Source organism: Panthera tigris, chromosome C1 (genome assembly GCF_018350195.1).
Source record: "Panthera tigris isolate Pti1 chromosome C1, P.tigris_Pti1_mat1.1, whole genome shotgun sequence".
NCBI lineage: Eukaryota > Metazoa > Chordata > Mammalia > Carnivora > Felidae > Panthera > Panthera tigris.
In genome coordinates this window covers 16,480,377-16,502,872 of record NC_056667.1, presented here as the reverse complement: position 1 = coordinate 16,502,872, position 22,496 = coordinate 16,480,377, and the positions used below count along the sequence as shown (strand labels likewise).

General features: G+C 46.0%; 1 protein-coding gene across 5 annotated transcripts in view; it reads right to left on the bottom strand.

The window, feature by feature from the left end:
- Positions 1 to 22,496, bottom strand: part of ZBTB40 (zinc finger and BTB domain containing 40) — an 80,673-nt gene that overhangs the window by 13,483 nt on the left and 44,694 nt on the right. For all 5 annotated transcript variants that reach the window (XM_042994209.1, XM_042994212.1, XM_042994208.1 and 2 more), the window contains exons 4-12: positions 15,140 to 15,332; positions 14,395 to 14,537; positions 10,354 to 10,546; positions 7,299 to 7,435; positions 6,683 to 6,884; positions 6,195 to 6,328; positions 4,383 to 4,551; positions 3,601 to 4,068; positions 2,634 to 2,840 (exon numbers count right to left, since the gene is read on the bottom strand). In XM_042994209.1, the coding sequence (XP_042850143.1) occupies positions 2,634 to 2,840; positions 3,601 to 4,068; positions 4,383 to 4,551; positions 6,195 to 6,328; positions 6,683 to 6,884; positions 7,299 to 7,435; positions 10,354 to 10,546; positions 14,395 to 14,537; positions 15,140 to 15,332 (1,846 nt within the window). The remainder of the gene's footprint in view (positions 1 to 2,633; positions 2,841 to 3,600; positions 4,069 to 4,382; positions 4,552 to 6,194; positions 6,329 to 6,682; positions 6,885 to 7,298; positions 7,436 to 10,353; positions 10,547 to 14,394; positions 14,538 to 15,139; positions 15,333 to 22,496) is intronic.

Genomic DNA, 22,496 nt, shown 5'->3' with positions numbered 1-22,496 from the left:
CACATCGGCACCCAGCCCAGCGTGGGTCCTGTACTTCTGTGCCAACAACGCATTCTCAAACATGAACGTTTTACAACCGCTCCTAGCACAGCTCCAGCTGAGCGCCTCATCACCTCCACACCAGATGACTGGCCCACCTCGCCTCCCCGGGCACACTCTTGCCCGATCACAGCTGACAGGCTGGAGTCGCCAGAATTAACTCCAAAACCCCTAAGTCACATCCTAGGGATCTTCTGCTCACAACTGTCCTATGGCTTCCTGCTGTAGAATCATGGCCCTCAAGGACGTCCGCGTCCTAGCCCCTGAAACTTGGGGATGTGTCCCCTCACGTGACAAAGGGGGCTTTGCAGATATGATTAAGTTAAGGATCTTCAGATGACAGGATTATCCTGGATTATACCAGCAGGCCCAACATAATCACCAGGGTCCTTGGAAGAGGGAGCAAGGAGGGTCAGAGGAGGAGGCGGGATGAGGGACACAGAGGTTGCAGCGCCACGGCCACGAGCTGGGGAAGGCAGACAACCTCTAGAAGCTGGGAAAACAAGGAACGAGTTCTGCCCCGAGCCTCCAGAAGGAACACACCTGCCAAATTTTGACTCTACGCTCGTTAAAACTTCTTTTGGCCCCCTTACCTCTAAAATGGCAAGATACTACGTTTGCATTGTTTTAAGCCACTGTGTGTGGTAATTTGTTACAGCAGCAATAGAAACTATCACTTTCTGCATAACAACCGGTCCCAACCTTGACTTACAAGACCCTTACAGGCACCTGGGTGGCTCAGTTGATTAAGCGTCCGACCCTTGGTTTTAGCGCAGGTCGTGATCTTGCGGTTCGTGAGTTCGAGCCCCACATCAGGCTCTATGTTGACAGTGCAGACCCTGCCCCGGGGGGGTCTCCATTTTCCCTCTCTCTTGCCCCTCCCCTACTCGTGTGTGTGCACACGCGTGCTCTCTCTCTCTCTCTCTCTCAGAATAAACAAATAAACTTAAAAACAACAACTTAGAAAAAACAAAACAAGACCCTTACGAGACCTGGCCTCTGGCAACGTCTCCAGCCTTACCTCTCACCCTCTTGTCTCGTTTAGGCTGCTTTGGCCCCTTCTAGTTTCCTGTGGTCTCTCAAACAGGCAAGGCTCCTCCCCACTTGGAGAGGGGGTTCTGCGCCTGTGAGGCTTTTCTAGATCCGTCACCGGTTCCGGCTCTCACTTCACTCGGGTTTCCACACAAACCTCATTTCATCGAGGCCTTCTCTGACGACACAGAGGGCGCCCCACCCCAGCCCTGCCGCCCTCCTGCCGCTCACCCTGCTTTACTTCTCGTCAGGGCAAGTACTACCATCTGACTGTGTATTACACCTTTGTTCACGGTCTCTCTTACCCAGTGGAATGTAAACTCCACGAGAACAGGCTGTGTATAGTGACTCTGCCCCTGCTACCTGGAGTCGTGCTCAGGAAAGTCATTCAGTCAGTAAATGTTTACTGAGTGTCTATCCACTCTTGCTAAGTACTATTCTAAGTTCCAATAATACGCAGTGGTGGGGGGAAAGACTAACAGCCCTACCCTCAGGGAGCTGGCATTCTGACAGGAGGAGACTCACTAGAAACACAGTAAACTAATGAAGCAGAGAAGATGGCTGGTGACAAGTACTGTGGAGACGAGCCACGCAGGGGAACGGGGGGGGGGGGGGGGGCTGGGGCTGCGATTTCACATGGGGCGGTCAGGAAAGGACTCACGGGAAGAAGTGTGAATAAAGAGCCGAAGGAGGTGGGGAGGGATGAAAAGCATTCCGAGCAGCGGGAAGGACAAGAATGCAGGGCCCACGGCAGGTATAGCTGAGAGAACAGGGTGTGGGCAGGGGAGAGGGCCCAGGGGACCTGGTCACACGGAGCCTGGCAGGCTATATCGTAAGGCCTTCAGATTTTCCACCAAGCGAGGCGGACAGCCTTCGCAGCAGAGAAGGGAGAGGATATGGTTTAGTTTTGGAAGGATCCCTGGGGCTGTGGACCGAGAACACAGTCCAGGGAGAAGGGGAGAGCCAGGACGCCAGTTGGGTGGCTATTCCCGCAGTCCGGGTGAGAGGACGGTGGGACCGTCACTTCCACAGAAATGTGCCGAACGATGCAGAGAATCTCCCGAGGAGCCTTCTCTGACAACACGCCTCCCCTCCGACTGGACTAGAAACCCCTCCCTCATTCCTCCATCTCCCCGGTGTTACTCCCTGTTCCAACGGCACCTGTCTCTTTCCCAGACACACCCTAGACCGTCAGCTCTGTGAGCACAGGACGTCCAGCTTCATCACTCAGCCCCTGCCGCTGCGAGCGCCACAGCAGGTGCCAAACCAAGGTTCTTCTCACGCCTGAATTCCACCTCGAAGCCCAAGGAACCCCTGGCTTCATGTAGATTCCAACTATGAAGTCACCAGCCCAGGTGAGCCAGCCTCTCTTCACACACTCTCACCGGAGCGTCTTGCACACCTGTGCACCTATGTACTCCTGGTCATCCGTGTGCCCACAGGCTGCACGGTCGCTGTTTGTAAGCTACCTGAGATCTTTATCATGCCCAGATCCACGGGTTTTTAGGCAATTCATACAGTTAAAGTCGGCGGGGAAAATGAAGAAATTCTCCACGCCTTGCCTTCCGAGTGCTTCTTCTTGGTGTGGTAGGCCAGGGCAGAGGCCTGGGTAAAGGTCATGAGGCAGTGCTTGCACATGAACGGGCGGTCCCCAGTGTGAAGGCGAAGGTGGTTCTTCAGGGTAGAATTGGCCGCAAACTTTGCCCCACACTCTTCACAGGAGAAAGGCTTCTCATCAAAGTGCTCTGTCAGTTTGTGGTACTGCATGCCTAGGGACCAGAGGGACACCAGTAAGCAGCGTGACGAAGCCAGCAGGAGGACACGAGAGCGCTGTCTGAGACCAGGCCCCGAGAGGAAGCCCAGCACGAACCACAGGACAGCAGGCCACGCTCCCTCCGACCTCACACAGCCATGCTGCTCACCCACCCGCCGCCCAGCACTCCAGAGGTCACCTCGGTCCCACCTGTTTGGTTCAGGCACAAAGTGTTCTGGGTTTATCTTTCCCATCCCCTCTTTCTCTTAAATAGGGCCTGCCACAGAGGAACAAGAACTCACTTTACGTATCATTAGGTTTCCCCGACATCTGGGACAAGGGTAAATAATTTTGGCTATACACCCCATGGTTTCTGTGACTTACTTATTATCGAGAAACAAGTAACAGCATGGAAACCTAAGAGTCGAGTGTTAAATAGCTGGCTGTTATTCTGAATAATAACGGCCACAGTTCACGAAGTCCTAACTCTGTCGTAGGCACTGCACGTCAGGTGTGTAACTGTATTATCTTAAATCTTGACAACAATTCAAAAAAACGGGTGCTATCAGGGCGCCTACCTAACAGGTGGGGAAGTTAAGAGAGCTGACGCCAAAGCTCACGCTCTTCTCAACACATGACCCTGCGTCTGTAGGAACCCGCTCCGTTCCCCAGGCCAGTCCACGGCCCTCACTGCATACGAGACACAAGGCCTGGAATCCACACTGCGATGTCCAGAGTTATCACCCTCTTAAGTTACCTCGCCCGCCTCAAAGTACCTGAGGCGTGGGCAAATTCTCTCCCACAAAGGTCACATGTCACTGGAAGCCTCTTCTTCTTCTTCTTCGGGGCATCGGGCTCTCCTCCTCCACCGTGGGCCTCCAGCTGATGTTTTTCCAGCTCCTTCTTCGACTCCTTGGTCTCGCTGCACTCCTTACACTGCACCTGTTTGCTCTTGGCCACCCGGCAGCGCTTCATGTGCACCTTCAGACGGCAGTAGAAATGGAAGCTTTTGTCACAGGCCTTACAGACGAAGCTCTTCTTGGCAGGGTCGGGGGAGGCAGACGTGTTTTTCGCTTGTGGCTCTGGCAAGGAGCCGGTCTCTCCTTGACTGCTCTGCTTCCCAGACCGGCAGCCTTCCTCCGCTGGCTCGGCTACCTTCTCATCTGTTCTGTCGTTGGCCGCGCGGGGAAATTTACTGCTCACTTTCCACCTTTCCTTCTCTCCACCTTCCTGAGTAAGGAAGCCTGCATGTAAGAGAAATCACACGGCTCTGGAAATTCTCCTGCATTTCTACTTTGCTTCCCAACTTTTCTTCTTAGGATACACTGGAGACTACTTGAGACCCTCCTCGGACTCTAAAGTGATACCCTCGTCATCCTGACTCGCCGATACACGTGAAGAGCATCACTTCACACGTAGCCTAGGACTCCTCCAGGTACCGAGAGCATACAGAAGGAGTAAGGCAGCAATGGATGAACTCTTGTGCAAACTACTGCCTCTTCTAACAGGGGAACCACCCGCGGGCCTGACAGGACCCCCACCCCGCTCTGTTCCTTACCAGTGTATGCCAACTCATGCATGACAGGCTGCAGGCCTGGGAAAGATCTGTGGACACTGCACAGGAGGGAACATATTTCAACGGCCGCGACAGATTTTTCCGTGGCTCTGCTCAGCACTGCTTTCAGGGAAGCTTCAGGGCTGGCTGTCTCAGGGGAAATGCTCAGAATCTAAATGAATACCAGGAGACAAAGGTTTGTGGTTAGTATCAGCAGTTTTCTCCATGGTTTTCAACTTAAGGGAAAAAAGCGGATTTCAGGAAGGCACTGCTCTCTCTGTAACAAGTTTACATTTCTTGTGATAAATGTGGAGAACCCTCTTTTCCCCAAGAACAGGGAAATGGGCAAAATTTAAAAAAAAAAAAAAAAAAGAGAGACAGATGTCAAGACAAATGTGCAAATACAAAGAAGGCACAAGCAAGGAAGCATTAAGCATTTTCTATGAGAAATATCTTCTCAGAAACCAGGAGTCTCCAAAAGAACTTTTCTAGATCTTAATATTAAAAGCTTGGAAAGCTGTAGGATTTGGTAGCTGGTGGTTCTGTCTTGAAGATCAAGATCATTTTTCATAATACATAATTGTCTCAACGTCTGGAAGTGATTCTGCATGATCAGTGGCCTCACATTTTTAGACACTTAGATGTACCCTTTTAAACATTTTCTTTCATGAAAAAACTCAGCTTTTTAAAGAAGGTTCAAATAGGGGCTTTAAAGAGGCCAAGAATATGATTTCAAAGCCATCCTCTTTCAGAATGTTACAGCTATCAGCAGAAAGAGTCAGTACACTGAGAAAATAAAGCTAAAACCATCCACAGATGGCCAAATGGAATTTTCGTTTGGGAAGACATTTTATTTCTGCTCTTTTCAAGCCTATCTAAATAAACCTGATGTCCCTGGAGGCAGGCCTGAGACTCATTAGCGAGGCTCAAACTCATCAACTGCAGGAGCCCCATTCCTGAAGCACGAGGCGAGATGGAGAGAGCCTAGTGGTACATCTTTCCTCGGAAGCCCCAAAGAAACACGCACCACCTTCGTCACATCTGAGAGTCAGGCCAAGGTGGGGCTGTCACCTGCGCGGACAGAGCTAGAAACCAGCCCTTCTGCACACCATCCACGCCTACTTGGATTAAAAAGCACTACAGGTGAACCTGTAGTTGAATTTCAGTCCCTTTAGAATTCTTCCCCCCTGGAGAAGCACACGATCCTGGGCTGGACAGCCATGAATCCCCCCCCAGTCCCCACCTGGTTTTTCTGGGATGCAGGCCACACCGAGAAGCCTTACAGAAAATGAGCTGGCGCTATTTGCTACCCCATATGGGCAAAAGCTTTGTTCTATCTATGTTTATCTTGGCTCTTCCTAGACGCCAGAACAGAGTATGTAATAAGACCAATTTTACTTTCCTCCCTTTGAAAGCAGTTGCGTCTTAGAACGTGTTGAGGCATAGTCTCATGGTTCCCTTTGAGTTTACCTAAGTTTAGACAAATGAAATACAGCTAGGTTTGAGTCACATGAGCCTGGGTTCAAATCCTGGCTTCGACTCTGACCAGCCAGAGCATCCCAGACATGCCACGGAACCCTTTGGAGCCTGAGTTCCCTTACCTATAAAATGTGGATGACATCACCTGCCACACAGAGTTGGGAGAATAAAAAAACAAAGAGGTGCCGCGAAGGGTTGGCTCAGCAGGCAACAGGCACTCTGCAGAATTTGGTGTCTCTCTTAGGAACAAGAGCATCCCAGGCCTGGTAGAATTCTCTGGAAAAATGTTTGTCATTCCTCCCCCCCCCCCCCCCCCCCCCCCCCGCCCCCTCGCACCTCCTTCACAGCCTCTGCCAGCTGCTCCTCCTCTGCGGTAAAGCACTTGAGTCCAGTCCCTTGTTGGATGGCCTCTAGAATCAGTCTGCGATGCCTTAGCATGGCTTCTAAGGCCGCACTTTCTGGGTTGGTCGCTGAAAGAAAGGAGGATTACAAACTCATGACTGGAACTATGAACACCATTTTTCCTTCACTCCTTCTCAGCTCCACTCTTCATAGTGAGAATACACTTCACTGATCTTCTTCCTGGGGCTGGGAGTGGGGAAAATGGCAAACATCACTGCAATTACAGTATAATTAATATCGGCTTAGATTTCTGCATATTTTCAAAGGTTCACAAACCCCCATGTCCTTGAACAAAATTTCCAGTCCTTACTTCCAATGGTGGGGATGTGGAGGATGACCACAGAGAGCTCTTTCTAGTTTCTGGCAAGGCTGACGATCACCTCTACCAGGGGCAAAGCTAGGACAGAGATCAGGTAGCCTACCTGCCCGGAAGAAAGCATCGGCACCAGGCTCCCTTCGTATTTCCTCCATGAGCAGGTTCAACGGGCAGGTCTTTGTCTCCTGAGCCACCAGCAGCAGTTGCCAAATGGCTGTTGCAGAGACAGTCTGCTTTTCTAGAACTGCTGACATCAGAGAACTGAAACCACCCGAGCCAGAGTCCTGTTTCACAAGCTTCTCCATGACCTTCAAAATGTGGCACAAAAATACAGTGAGGGACTTTCTAGCCACCAGACAAGTGGCAAAGCTGCAAGTCGGGGTCCTGGGTTACAGTGGACGTATTTCTGGGGAGGGGTTTTTCAACATCCTTCACCTCCCAGCCTGAGAGACTTTTATACGAGACCAAGTTCTTCACACTTCCCTCTGAATGCCTTTCTTATTACTGCGGAAGTTACAACTTCCAACTTATTGCTGTGCCCTAGAAATTAAATCATCTTGTTTTCTTTCTCCTCTACTGACTCCTTAGCATTTCTCAATATGGCTGTGTGTATATTTATGTAATATAAATATATTTTTAAAGTATGCATATATGTTCATCTTTTTTCCTTCTCTCATTTTACCCACCCTCCCTCCCTCCCTCCCCCCTTCTTTTTCTCTTACCTCTCTCTCTCCAGGGGCTAAACCCTTCATGTGTGGGATCATTTTTAGTAATGTCTGGTTGTCTGTGAAAATCTCCAAAAGGTTTTCGTGATATCGTCTCAACAGCTCAGTCCCATAATCATCAGGGCTTGCTTGGACTGCAGGGATATTAGCAAAACAATAATGTTTGTGACAACGAAACACCCCTACAGGTTTCTCCTACACAAGGTTAGGGGAGCTGACAGAGGAAGAGAGCTGAAATGCCAGCGCTCTCTCTCCTCTAGAAGGCAAATTTGGCTCCCAGCTTGGGGCCTCATACACACGTGTTCAGATCTCCTTTGGTCTACCCTTAAGCACTTGGTGCTTCAGGGTCGCAAAACCACTAATGCTTTAAAAGTCAGCGCTCAGTGGCAGAAGCTAGCGATTGCTCAACAGGGAGGTAATTAGAAGGCGCACTTGTAAGAGAGATCCAGAGGTACAGATTTAAGGGGTGTTACTCCTCGAGCCTGAGGTTGAGGATCCGTGCGGCAATCCAAAACACTAGCAGGCATGACTCAAGACTCTGGTAGTGAAGCTATACTTAAGTTTTGTGTATATGCCCTTTGAGCCAATCTGAAACTCTCTCTTAAACGGTTATATTTAATTTAAAAGAAAACTAAAAACCATCAGGCATTTCCTTTAGCTTTACAAATATTCTCCTCTTTGGCCCAGTAACTCCACTTCTGGGAATCATGCCTTAAGAAGGGGGTGCCTGGCTGGCTCAGTCGGTAGAACACCAGACTCTAGATCTTGGGACTGTGAGTTCAAGCTAGAGGTTGGGTGCAGAGATTACTTAAAAATAAAATCTTAAAAAAAAAAAAAAAAATTTCAAAACACTTTAAATTTTTTTTTTTTTTTTTTTTTTTTTTTTTTCAACGTTTATTTTATTTTTGGGACAGAGAGAGACAGAGCATGAACGGGGGAGGGACAGAGAGAGAGGGAGACACAGAATCGGAAACAGGCTCCAGGCTCCGAGCCATCAGCCCAGAGCCCGACGCGGGGCTCGAACTCACGGACCGTGAGATCGTGACCTGGCCGAAGTCGGACGCTTAACCGACTGCGCCACCCAGGCGCCCCTCAAAACACTTTAAAAAAGGGAGGTGGGGAGGCACCTGGGTGGCTCAGTGAGTTAAGCTTAGTGGGTTGACTCTCGATTTCAGCTCAGGTCATGATCCTAGGGTCACGGGATCGAGCCCCGCATCAGGCTCTGTGCTGAAATGTGGAGCCTGCTTAAGATTCTCTCTCTCCCTCTCCCTCCGCCCTTCCCCCCATTCATGCACGTATGCACTTTCTTTCTCTAAAAAACAAGAAAAAATAAAAATTAAAAAAAGAAATGCTCTGAAGGGAAAAAGTCTGTGTACAAAAGTATCTGCCACTATATAACTTGTGATGATGATGAACAGAACACTTAATATTTACTGAGTGTCTATGATGTGCTAATATCATAAAAATCACTCATTTACTGAGTGTCTATGATGTGCTAATAAACGTGCTAAATATTGTACATATATTATCTCACAGTGGCCACAAAAATTAATGTAATGAGGGGCGCCTGGGTGGCTCAGTCGGTTAAGCGTCCGACTTTGGCTCAGGTCACGATCTTGCGGTCCGTGAGTTCGAGCCCCGCGTCGGGCTCTGTGCTGACAGCTCGGAGCCCGGAGCCTGTTTCAGATTCTGTGTCTCCCTCTCTCTGACCCTCCCCCGTTCATGCTCTGTCTCTCCCTGTCTCAAAAATAAATAAAACGTTAAAAAAAAAATTAAAAAAAAAATAATAATGTAATGGGTACCATTCTTACCCCCATCTGAGGGAGGAGAAAATGAGGTTCAGAGAAGTTAAATCGTTGGCTCAGGGTCACACAGCTACAAAGTAAGTCAGGATAACAAACTCAGGTAGTCTTTTTTTTTTTTTTTTTTAAAGTTTATTTATTTATTTTTTAAATTCATTTTGAGAGAAAGTGAGCATGGGCAGGGGAGAGGCAGACAGAGAATCCCGAGCAGGCTCTGTGCTGCCAGCGCAGAGCCCAACGTGGGGCTCGATCCCACGAACCGTGCAATCATGACCTGAGCCAAAATCAAGAGTCAGAAGCTTAATCAACAGAGCCACCCAGGTGCCCCACGAACCCAGGTAGTCTTGATAGCCCTAACCATTACGCAACACGTACCCCTAACAGGGCATGAGTAATACACGATATATACACCCTTATGATGGAAAACTACATAGCCTTCAAAAAATAGGGTTACAGGGAGTTTTCCAAAATGTGGGGGAGAATGCTTATGGTATACTGGAGGAAATGATAAAATTATAAAATATGATAGAATATTTCAACATTGTAAAAATAATGTGACAAAATAGGTCAATGTCTTAACACTAAAATAATCAAGTGGTAGGGTCCGAGGTTGTTTCCTTCTTTATTTTTTAAATTGTTCAAGTCTATAAGTATTCATTATTTCTATAAGCTAGAAAAAAGTTCTCTCATTTTCCAAATACCCTTTCTCTGAAAGCCCTGTCAGTTTCAAGTGCTCTGGGACAGGGGAGAACTGGCTAGACTTGGCCCATTATCCTAAGGGCTGGGACACGGACTCACTTCCCCCAGACAGAAGGTACATGAGGGGCTTAAGGTTAATCCGGGGGACTGCCAGAGCCAAACAGCACTCAAACGGGAGTGGGAAAATCAAGATCTGAGTCTTTGCTGCTTGTATTTACGAACACAGCTTGTCAAAACCATGCGCTCTGTGAGCCCGTCTGCTCCTTAGGCATTCACGGGTGCCATGTGAGGCAACCCTGGAAAAACCACACCTTAACAAACCCCGAACCACAGGAACATCATGAGGGAAACGTGATGGAGAAGAGCAATTCTCAGATTCCAGATCTTCACTCCAGAACTATGGAGGATCACTGATCTCTGACAGCTAGTTTCTGTTTCACGAGGGCATCTCCTACCATTATCTCATCTCCCCAGCATGGAGCCAAAAGGGTGTTTAAGCTCTAATTTTCTGGGAGAGGTTCCAGTCCAGAGAGCCGACAATTAACTAATACCTGTGGTGCCTGGCGAAGTGGCTAATTTCTGCAAATTCTCCAGCAGAAGGCCCAAGTTTGGGGACGTCGGTTTCACAGCCTGAAGGAGTTTTACCAAACTCTCTGCAGTCAGAGTCTTGTCTTCAGACATTCTGTGCAGCAGCTTTTCTACGGTCTCCTTGGGGGTCCCGCCCTCGCAGCAATTCAGGATCACCTGCAGCGGCAAGCAATCGGGCAGACACTGGTTACTAGCGATTCGCGGTGCATCTAACACACCGCTGGCGAGCCCAGCAAAACGGAAGGACGAGGCGCCCGTCCCCGGTCCTCCTCTGCCGTCTCTAGTGCCACTGTTCCCATGGTCTCTTCTTTGTGTTGTGTCAGTACAAATCCCGAGCATTCTCCAAACAAACAGCTCTGTGAGAATCCTTCCTTCTCAAATGCAGGTCTGTGTACATTCTTTGTCCCCCAGTGGTTTGCATTTTGTGAGAAGATTCCTGCACGAGGCCTATGTGGCAGAGCAGGTAGCTGACCTCTCACGTTGTTCTTCAGATCTGATCTGTTCAGACACAGACACAGACACTGAGAAACAGACTGGAAATTAATGAGTACAGTTACAGTGGTTTTCAGCCTCTGTTCAGTACAGTACATGACCACGGTAAGAGGCTGCAATTTCAGAGCAATCCTATTATTTTACTTCCTTTTACTTTATTTGCATAGCAATTTGAATGTCCAGATAAGTTACACGTTAGTCTGTGGCCTCCGAAATGATGGATTTAAAGTGCACTTCTGGATGGTTTTTCTCGTGGATTCTGCATTCTCGATCTCTCTTATCAGCTCTGCACATACATCAGCTCCAGTCGTCAGCCCCCACCTCTGCCCCCTTTTCTTCCTCGGTGTGCTAGAGGATTTACTGAGTCAAAAGGACACAGGGTTCCAGCAAAAGGTTGAAAAGTAAAACAAATGACTGTTATTTTACAGCTATTTTCCTATTAAAATAGTCCTAACGGACTACGACTCACTATGTGGAACTAGGCTCTTCTGAAACTGATAGATAATGTGGGAGATTATTTCAACACATACAATCTACAGATTCCCAGTAACCAAATTTTGAGCTTTCCTTTGGGAAAATGCTAGCTTTCAGGAGAAACAGTGAAGCAGGTCAGTCACAGTTGCATGCCAGAGGATGCCATTGTCAAATTAACTCCCATTTAAAAGTAAATGTAGTTATAAAACCAAATTGGTTTTACGTATATGAAAGGAACACCTATATACATACGAAAGGAGTGCATACGTTATAAATTAAGCTGTCATGTTCCTCGTCAGTAGAGAACACAGTCATTCTCTTTGTTTAATGTCTAATATGTACTAGATTTCTACTAAATGAATCATAATTTAAAGTGAAAGTGTCTCTATCTAAAACCCATACTGATTTCACTGCTATGTCTTAGTTCCTAAGTAATTCTCTGATACATAATGAGGCGACCAGAAACTGTCAAGAGTGGGTACAGGCTTTAAAGCCAGACAGGCCTAGTAGGAACCCCAGTCGTAAAATGTATTGCCTGTGTGACCCTGTGTGCCGGTGTATTGCCGGTGTGAACCTTATCTTCCTACCTGTGGAAGAAGAGAATAACAACAGCCCTTGCACAGCGGTTATTAGGAGTCTATAAAGTGAAGTCGCTATTTGTAGAGCCCGACATAACTTCTAGGACACATGTGATCTTTAAACGATAGTGGCTATTGGTATGATTAGGAAGCACTATGCCCAGCGGTTAAGAGAACTGTGCTTTGCTTAGACTTCCTGAGTTCCAGGACTGGCACCCAGCAGCTGTGTCTTGGGGTGAGCTGCCTAACCTTCTCAAGTGTCTGTTTCTTCACCTTTATTTTATTATCTTTTTAAATGTTTATTTATCTTTGAGAAAGCGCAAGTGGGGGAGGGGCGGGGAGAGGGAAATAGAGGATCCGAAGCAGGCTCTGTGTGACAGCAGCGAGCCCAGTGCGGGTCTAGAACTCACGAACCGTGAGATCGTGACCTGAGCCAAAATCGGGTGCTCAACCGACTGAGCCACCCAGGTGGCTCCTGTTTCGTCATCTCTAAAACTAGAGTAACATCCATGACGGCATGGAATTGCCGCGAGGGCAGAGCTGAGGAATGTTTCAAAGGTCCTCAGCACACAGTAAGCAGTAAGTTAAAGACAACTGTAAGGTTACCCTCCTTGTGACTGTTTCCAATCCTGAAGTAAAGACATTTCTATTCACCATTTCTTACAGAACCCAGGGTATGGATAGATAAGGGCCACGGTGCCTTGATTAGCATCATCCCGTAACAGGGAAAAGTTCCAAAAGGGCTGAGTGAACGCCCCACACCATGTCAAAACACGGTGGCGATTCGAATCAACATTCACCTCTACACTCCTGCTTTATTATTTTGCTTCAATTTTCATGAGAAGAAGTAGCTTAATGAAGCTCTGGTAGAACCCCGATTCTAAGAAGTGTTTTTGCGATTTAGAACTAATTTAAGTTCTTCTCCTTCAGTCCTTTCTGTCAAGTAAACTGAAAGTGACAGAAGAAAATGATAGCGTGGTCTGTCTTGGTGCAGGGAATGCGGCTCCGTTTGGGCTCTTCCTATAAATGCTATTTCACCGAGATAATGAAACAGTTCAAAGGACACATTCAATCCAGCTAATAACGAAAAGGTTTGAATGAGTAATCGAATGAAATCCCTAACCAGGGAATCAGGTACTTCTCGAGCTATCGGCAACTTACTTAAACTGAGTGCCTGAAATTACATTTAATTTTAAGTCTCAGGAGAAACCAGAGGTTTAACCTTGTTTTGTATATTGTCTTTCTCTAAGAAATTCAAAGGAGTTATAATTTTGGAAACAGAATTTATAGAACATAATTTTGAGATTACAGATTGCTCCCATTTGGTATGAAAAAACTCCAGTTTCAGATCACTGAAAACAGAGAATCTAGGTAGGAGCCAGTCTTCACTACTAATCCAGTGCTCAGCCATTCTACCACTACCTTCTAAACATTTTCTCTCCCCAACATATAAGCCACTTCCCATAGTTTTAAGAACTGACGCCACAGAAGTGCTCTGTCCCTGTTCCTTCCTTCCAGATATGAAACTATTTTTAGCACAAAGTTGAAATCAATAACACCAACAAATACAGTTATCTAGTTGACTTGAGAAGTCATGCTAGCAGTTTTATGAGGATTTGAGTAGCTGGCTGGTGGGAGAGTAAATTGGCACAACCTTTCTGAAGGGCAATTTGGCAAAAGAGAGCAAACACCTGAACATTTTGACACTCTCTGTTCCAAAATCTTACTTCTTAGAAATTACTCGAAGGAAAGAATTTGAGAGGTATGCAAAGATGTGTGTGCAAGGATGTTCTCTGCCACCTCATTTATTATGGCAAAAAAAATTGGAAACAGATCTGCCGCCACAAACAACTAATGGATTATGGTGTGTCCGTTAAACAGAATACAATGCAGCTACCAAAATCCAGCTTACGGGGACGAAGTGTAGTCGCAGTACAGTAAGTAGAAACACCAGGTTATCCTGGCTACTAAGCCTGTCTCTGGGTGATTCAAACGAGAATACGGAGGGGCACGTGCTCCAAAATGTCAGCAGTGGTCACCGTGGAGTGGCGAGACGGTGACAGATTTGAATTCTTTTGTTTTTGCTGGTTTCCCCACTTTTTCCTACCGATGAACAGTGTACCCTTTCTATAAAGAAGGAAAGTGTCATAATAATTACAAATGTGCCTGGACGTTTTAACCTTTGAGGCAACTTTTATATTAAAAACTCACCGAGTCGGAGCAGGACTGTGCACCCACCCACACATCTAAGCGTTTAATTGTACGCCATGACGTGCGAGGCCCTCAGCAAGCTGCTGCAGGGGGTACAAAGAGACGCGGATCAAGAACGTGAACCTCAGGGTGCTTTCTATGCAGCGGGCATAGAAACACTGCAAGGGAGAAAATGCTACGTGCCACAGAGAGGTTAAAAACTGTGCTACGCAGATTCAGGAGGGAGGAAGAAATGCTTGACACGGTTACCCTTCTCTCAGCGCCAGTTAGGAGTTCCTCCTTGGCTGTTTCCAGGAACTCCAGGATGGGTCTCAGCTGTGTGACACACTGGATCAGGTCCTCTTTGTGTTCCAGTAACAGAGCAGACAAGGTCTTCCCCTCCTCTGTGCTCCCTGGGGGAGAAAGAGACACACACCAGAGAAGCTAGTCAATTTGAAGAAAATGACAGCATGGTTTGTCAAGAGAGATCTAACGGAATAGGAAAGTGATTCTCAGCCTATTTTGAGCGCCCGAATGCAGAATCTCTTTTTGGAGAGGAAAATACTTTATTATTCTGTTTAAACTCTATGAAAGGAAAAATGTTTCATTTATCTGTCGAAACACAAAGCTGCAGAGCCAGCCAGAGGTTAACTTCTGGTTGGCAAGGCCACTGCTTTGTACCTAACCCAAGCGAGAGAAACTTCAGCTGCAAGTGCTGCTGGCAAACCAGTTCACGTGACCTGGGCGGTCAGAACACTGACTGGGACGTGTGGCTTTTTGAAGGGCAGGAGAACACGGACCGTCTGCTCCAACTTCAAGGTGTCGGACTAGTTAACTCGGGGATAGAAATGGAGGCTCAAGTTTAGGTTGTATATATTTAACAGGCAGCTTCTGGAATTACGGGCAGAATTGATGTGGAAAATCACTTCATGGCAACTAAGCCACTGGAGCAAACTTGACAGCATCTTCCCAGAATAAAACTCAAGCCACTTGGGTGGACAGGGTTTTCTCCTACCTTTTGGCTGCGCTGCTTGTACGTCTTCTGGCTTTCTGTGTAACAACGCTGCCTTTACTGCAGGATTGGAATCTTGGTATAGCCTCAACAGAGACACGACAGTCTGAACATCCAGGCTCTCATCTCTTACTTTATCCAGGATTCTCTGGAATGCTGACCGTCCTTCTTCACCCTCAAGACACCCCATTATAGTCTGTGAACACAAGTAACCAACAAGAGAGATCAGCCGGCCACAAGAACCCCACGCTCTTTGGATTTGGAGAGTGAGGCCCTAACCAGTTTGATCCCTGCCTGTTTGGCCTTTCTGTGGTATATGGCATTTCTGTGTCCCTTGCATGAGACGACATTGAGTGGGGGAGACGGGGAGAGAGGAAGGGGGAGCAGAGAGGGGTGCGGGGAGAAAATTAATCTTAAGCAGGCTCCACGCTCAGCACAGAGCCCGACACGGGGCTTGATCCAATGGCTCTGGGATGGTGATCCGAACCAAAATCAAGAGTAGGATGCCACCCAGGGGCCCCGGGCTCCTCTGACTTTGTAACACTGAAGCATTTGGTGTGGATAAGCACCGGCCTTTCCGACCCCTCCTTCTCAGCCTTCCTCACTGGCTTTCCTTCCAAACTTCTACCTATCAGCAGTACCAAAAACTGGTCTCAACTCTGTCCTTTTTCTTCCATTATGCTCTCCCTTTGGAAAAGCTCTCACACATATACTTTTTATATCACCTCTAGGCAGATCCCCCTGAAAGCTAGCTCTCTAATCCGAAGCTTTCCGTTTAAGTCTAGAGCCGCACAATTTCCACCAGAAACGCCTTATCCTCCAGAGGTCTTGGCACCAAGTGCCACCATCTGGACTCTTCTAACCCTGGAGTACTAAAATATCAGCCACTCTGGTGGTGAAATAAAACAAAATCAGCGGGAGGAAGGCCAACTGGAAAGAAGGGTTAATATTTCTATTTTAGCAATCATGGGTTTACTTTTAAAAATAAGGAACCGAAAGTTAATTTCACGTGCATAGCCTTTGTATTTCTAGTTGGCAAAACTATAACCTACCTTTGATGATTTTTAGTGTCGATACTATAAAAGAAGAGTTTTTGCACAAGAAAGCAAAAAGTTATGGTTTTCTACACACACAGACAACATGAAAGGATCTCATGAAAATCTACACTTGCTAAATTCATCTAGATAGTTATCAATTCTGGTAGTAATTACAGGTTTAAAATTTTTGTTGAGAGAGATGTTTATCCTTTTCTCCTCCTCCCAAATAAACAGGAATTAGGAACGAGTTAGGCTTTGTGTTTCTTGGCTTTGCTTGAGCTTGCTTTCTGATCACAGAATGGCTGTAGAAAGCCAAGTTAAACTTGAAAGACAAGGTTCCTAGGATTTTTAGTCAGGTACAAAAGTAAATTCAGATAAAACCCAGTTTAGGAATCCATATTAAGTGAATTAAGTAACTTCCAAGAACCTGAAGTAACTCATCTTGTCTCTATTTTAATAACAAGAGACAAACGAGATACCAACTCAGTTGTATGCTTAATCCCCTTCAGTCACATTTATTCAGCCTTCTGTACCTTTGTTGGTCCACCTAAAACCTCTTCAGAGAATGCCTTTTCCCTGATGGCAGTAGGAGGTAGGCAGCCTCTAAAAGGATCGCAATATCCCCGGCACCAGGTATTCGTGCCCTCAGGCTGAGACTGATGACATGCTTCTAAGGAAAAGAATATGGCAGGGGTCACGGGATGGCACTTCTGAGGCGAAGTTTCTAGGACTTCCGTCTCGTCTATGTGGGTGTTGTCCGTCTTGGCTCTCGAGGCAGGCTGCCGTTTTGTGAGCTGCCCTATGGAGAGGCCCACGTGGCGGGAACTATGTCTCCGGCCAACACTCAGTGAGCGGGCTTGGAAGTCAGTCTTCAGAACCCTGCCAACAGTCACGTGGGTGTACTTAGAACGAGACACTCCCCACCCCTACTCCAACCCAGCCCAGGCAGGGGCTGTCTGCGGCCTTGGCTGATGCACCCTGACACAGACCTCCTAGGCACCTCGAGCCAGGGGCTCGGCTAGGTATGCCTAGATTCCTGACCAACAGAAACGGCGAGGTCATAAATGTGTGCTCTTTTAAACTGCTAAATGTTAATCTGTTACAGGGCAACAAATAACTAACACAGACCCACTCAGTGCTAATGCCCTTATAACTAACGGGTTTCTCCCTCTTCGTTTTCACTTTCCTTCCACTCTTTCTTCGATGCATCTTAACCGATACAGCATTTAGCCGTCCTCTTCTATCCGAAGCCGGCGTTCTTTCACCCGAAGCTCTCTGAATATCCCGAATCCACCTCTCTCCAGTATCCAATTTGTCGGGCATTATCACATGAGCCGGTGGGGAAGAAAAGCTTTCATCAATGGTGGCATCTGATGTGCTTCTCATTATCCTCTCTGCTGTCTCCTCCTCGGCAGAACTGCTCAGCAGTGAAATTAAAACATTTGTTAACTTCATTGCTCAGCAGTGACGCTAGGGTGTGACCATCTGGGAAGATGAGCAGGGGTGGGCTGATGAAAGGGCCAGGAGGGAGCCTGGACAGCCCTGCTCTTTGCTCTTTCTTCCAGAACCTACTGGGGACCTGGCACCAGAGCCAGCATTTTAACTGTTACTCCATCAGCCTCCGAAGCTGCCTGGGGCTCCGCCGTGCGGTGAGCCCTTTTCTGAAATAGCGTATCTGCCCGAACAGAGGGTGTCACATACTGCGGCAGACTGAGGTTCACTTATGGCTATCGTGTACCAGAACTCTGAGAGATGAACCCAAAACCGAGTTTTGCTCTTTAACCATACACTTGGAATTCCTTGGATTCTTAGAGTTAAAGGTACTTCAATAAATTCATATCAATTTATGGTCACACATGTATTCACAGAGTACTTTGATTTATGAACGAATTACAGGTCAGTAGATTTAAAGATGGGACAGTTTCCTTTTAAAAATTTAATCTTTGCCTTGTACGAAGGTCTTTTAATTGAATTTACTTATTTTTCCCAACTGTCTGCCTACTGCCTTTGGGTCTGTTTGAGCTACGCTGTATTCTTGTTCACTCACTCCTCCCTTGAATGCCGAGCCAGATGACGGCACTAATGATACAGACCACACGAGCTCAACACCATCCCAGACACTGTGCATATATGCCGTCTCCTTAACCCCTCACATCAGTCCTAGGGGGCATTACTTCTACAACTACTTAAATGAGTCAGAGAGGTGAGGTAACCTGCCCAAGGCTGCATGGCCAGGAAGTAGAGTTCCCTGGAGGAAACACTGAGCTGATTCCATTGACCTGGAACCCTTTTCATAGTTCCAACTCCCAGATTTTGAGTATAACCAAATCCGTTTACACTGCATTGTACTGGACTTACTAGAATCACTTTGAACACTGGGTCATATCTTGACCATCCGTAGCATTCCTCCTGGTACCGATGATTTGTATATAGACTGGTACACAGTAGGTGCTTAATAAATACTTGTTTAACTGCATGAAATTCCCTTGCCATAAAACCAATAGCCCTTCTACCTATGGCTGCATATCTTAGACTTAATAATTTGCAGAGAGAAGCTTTGGAAAAACAACAACTTATTTTCATTTCTCATAGGCCTTTAAAATGAATCCTATTAACTTCTCAACAGGGTCACCCTACAATGTCAGTGAACACAGTCCACAAGACACAGACCTGCACTTCTTGACAAACCTCCAAAGTAGTGACATGTTTGAAAACATCACATTCACATGGGAGATTTGTTTGCCTTTGAAACAAAGTTGAAGGAGAAAAAAATGCTACTAGATCTTAAGCTTTGGGAGTCTTTCTAGAACTTTAGGAGAAAAGTGGATCAAACAGCAAGGAAATCAATAGTAGAAGTTATCTCCTTATTCTAGTCATAGATTCACTCTGCTATATACACAACTAATTAAAAGCAGGGACATGGCTAGGAATAAAGAAAAAAGACAATTAAAAGTTCCTGCATTACAGCTGAAAAAAAATATGAGCTTGCCTTTAAACAGAGGTTTTGCTCAGCTCAGCCAGAAAGCCTGTTAAGGTCAGGATCTGCTTTTTCTAATGGGCAGCAATATTACACTGAGATAAAGACAGGCAGAAGCCACTTTCCCATCCCAGCACCCAAGAGATTTCTCCTTAATCAGTTTTGGCTTCGGTTGCACACAACCCAAGCAGCCCGGCCTCCTCTCATGTTGCCGCAATCACCGCTCGGGGAATGGCTTTGCCACCTTTCATCATGTATCTCAGGAAAGAGAATAATCAGGACACTAGTTGATGGTGTCTTCCTGAAACCCAGTCCAGGCCGGTTGCACACCCTGTATCTGTGTTTCAGAAAAGGAACAGGCTGGTCCATCTCAACAGAATGCTCACAAGCCTTAACAAGCCTCAAAATTACACATCCAAGCACAGATTATTTTTAATGTTAAGCTGTCTTCTTAATGTTATGCTGATTAACCAAATAACAACAACAAAAAGCATTCAAAGCTCCTTGGGAGCTAAAAATGTTTAAACAGAAAAATAACAAACAAACTCCCAACCTTTACGATTGTAGCTGAAATGCAGACTGATGTTTCAAGTGAACCGTCTGCAGGTGCTTTCAATACTGAGGCCTTCTGGGGATTCCCATAGTTTGGGGACTTCCAAAAAAATAATTACACGTGTGGCAGGACTTCTTTGCTATAGGGATAGGGATCCAGTCTTATTTCCTTTTCTTTTCCTAGCAACCAGCTCAATGCCTGGCACTTACCAGCTGCTCAGTAAATATTTGCTGAATCGGGGGTAAGCAAAGAGTAACACTTGGGAACAATGTGTGCTTGGTGGGCCCTCAAATCACTGAGAGGCAGCAGCACACTGTGACATCTGCATCATACATGAAGAATTGTGTGAGCCATGAACTTCTCTGACAGTGCTTCCGAGAAATGTGGTCTACAGATACCAAAGCAGCAAAACGGGGAGCCTGTTAAAGACGTAGATTCCCCAAACTCTACCACAACCTAAGAATCAGACCCTCTGGAAATGAGGTTTGGAGGTGTAAGTTTTAACAAGTACACCGGATAATTTTTACATACACTGAACCCATTGTCCTAGAGACCGATGGCTTTGTACAAGACGCTACGCCTGCAGTTCAGGAAGGTACTTCCAGGCGGGTAATGGTACCTATTTGAAAGCATGACTTGCAAATTAAGCTTAAAGAAACAGCGATCCATCCCATGTGTCAGAGAAAACGACCATGGAACGAGGATATTATAAGGCATTAAGTAAAAAACGGGTTTCAAAGTCAACTAGGCCTAAAAATAGAGAGTTGATGTAAAAACAAACAACAGCAGTCACCACCAACTGAGCTCTTTCTATGTGCCCGACGTTTTAGTGTGAGTTTTACATCAATAGTCTTTATTAATTTGACAACGATCCTGTAATGTAGGTGATAACATTCCTGTTTTACAAATTAAGAAATTAACGTTTATAGAGATTAAGTTGTTTGAGAGCACAACACTAGCAAACGGGAGAGCTGAATAAAATAATTGTATATCCACACTGGAACCCTGCTAGGGCATAAAAAAGGAATAAACATACAATGACATGGATAGACCCCAGAAGAATTATACTGAATGCAAGAAGCCAGACCAAAAAGAATATATATTGACTATATGACTCCATTTGTATATAATACTCTAGAAAATACAAATTCACTTACAGAGAGAAAGCAGGTCACTATCACCCAGGGATGGGTAAGTTGAAAGGGGGGAGGGGGGGAGAAGGGAGAAGGGATGACCAAGGGCATAAGTAAACTTAAGGGTGATGGATATGTTCAATATCTTGCTTGTGGTGATGGTTTCAGGTTTTAAAACTTATCAAACTGCACACTTTAAATACATACATCTTGCTGTATGTCAATCATACCTTAATAAACCTGTCTAAAGGGAAGTTATAAGTGACAGATGGGGCACCTGGGTGGCTCAGTCGGTTAAGCGTCCGGCTTCGGCTCAGGTCATGATCTCTGGTTCGCAGGTTCAAGCCCCGTGTCGGGCTCTGTGCTGACAGCTCAGAGCCCGGAGCCTGCTTCGGATTCTGTGTCTCCCTCTCTCTCTGCCCCTCCCCCGCTCACACTCTCTATCTCTCAAAAATAAATAAACATTAAAAAAGTGAGACAGAGGGGCGCCTGGGTGGCTCAGTCGGTTAAGCGTCCGACTTCAGCTCAGGTCACGATCTCGCGGTCCGCGAGTTCGAGCCCCGCGTCGGGCTCTGGGCTGACGGCTCAGAGCCTGGAGCCTGCTTCCGATTCTGTGTCTCCCTCTCTCTCTGCCCCTCCCCCGTTCATGCTCTGTCTCTCTCTGTCTCAAAAATAAATAAACGTTAAAAAAAAAAATTAAAAAAAAATAAAAAAAAAATAAAAAAAAAAAAAGTGAGACAGAAGTACAGGGCCTAAGTACAAAGCAGCACTTCACCAACTCTATATTTTAATTTAATCTGATGCTCTTTAGCCATTTTTCTTTTTCTTTCTGTAACTGAAAGGTTTATTATGGACTATAACAGACTCAGTTTTAAATACAGCCACCAAGTGATTTGTAGAGCTCTTACTCTCATCTCTAAAACTGAGAAAAAATAACATAAGCCTATAATGATCCCCAACAGTGAATCAGTGTTCTTTCCAAGTATTATTAATGTTACTGTCATCAAAAGATTAGGACAAGAATCAGGAGGGGAAAAAATGTTGAATGAAACCACGTACAGCAAAAATTTCTTGAGCATTTGTTATTTACCGCACATTTTAGGTACCAGTGTTAGAAAAAAATGCTTAACACACAGTTCAAGCAAGTCCGTCCACAGGCAACACTAAAAATTTGGGTGTTGCTGGTCTAAGGGATGCTCTTGCTCCTCCATAACCAAAATTAAATGGAGAGGAAGTCCTAAGAGAACAAATGAAGAGATGTGTCTATAAGCTATCAAGGTAACAAACTAGTGACAAAAATGATACACCGAACAGTTAAGAGAACATCCAAGTGCAAAAATATAAAATCATAATGTCCTTCAACATAATCGGTACAAAGAATACCAAGGATTTGTACTAAGATACCAATCTGTAACCTCCCTACCAGAGTCATCAGGGTTAACCCAGTCTTATAAAAAGCTTCTCTCTCAAGAAAATAATTTACAGCCAACTACTGATTAACCACGGTCAAAATAAATACTTGACCTTGAATTTTTTTTTTTTTTTTTAAAGTAACTTGCTATGAATCGGGGAAATACTTAAATAGTAGAAGACATTTACTGCTTGGATTATGGTAACTAACAGCAACATGGGAGGCCTCCCCCACCCCACTCCACCCCTC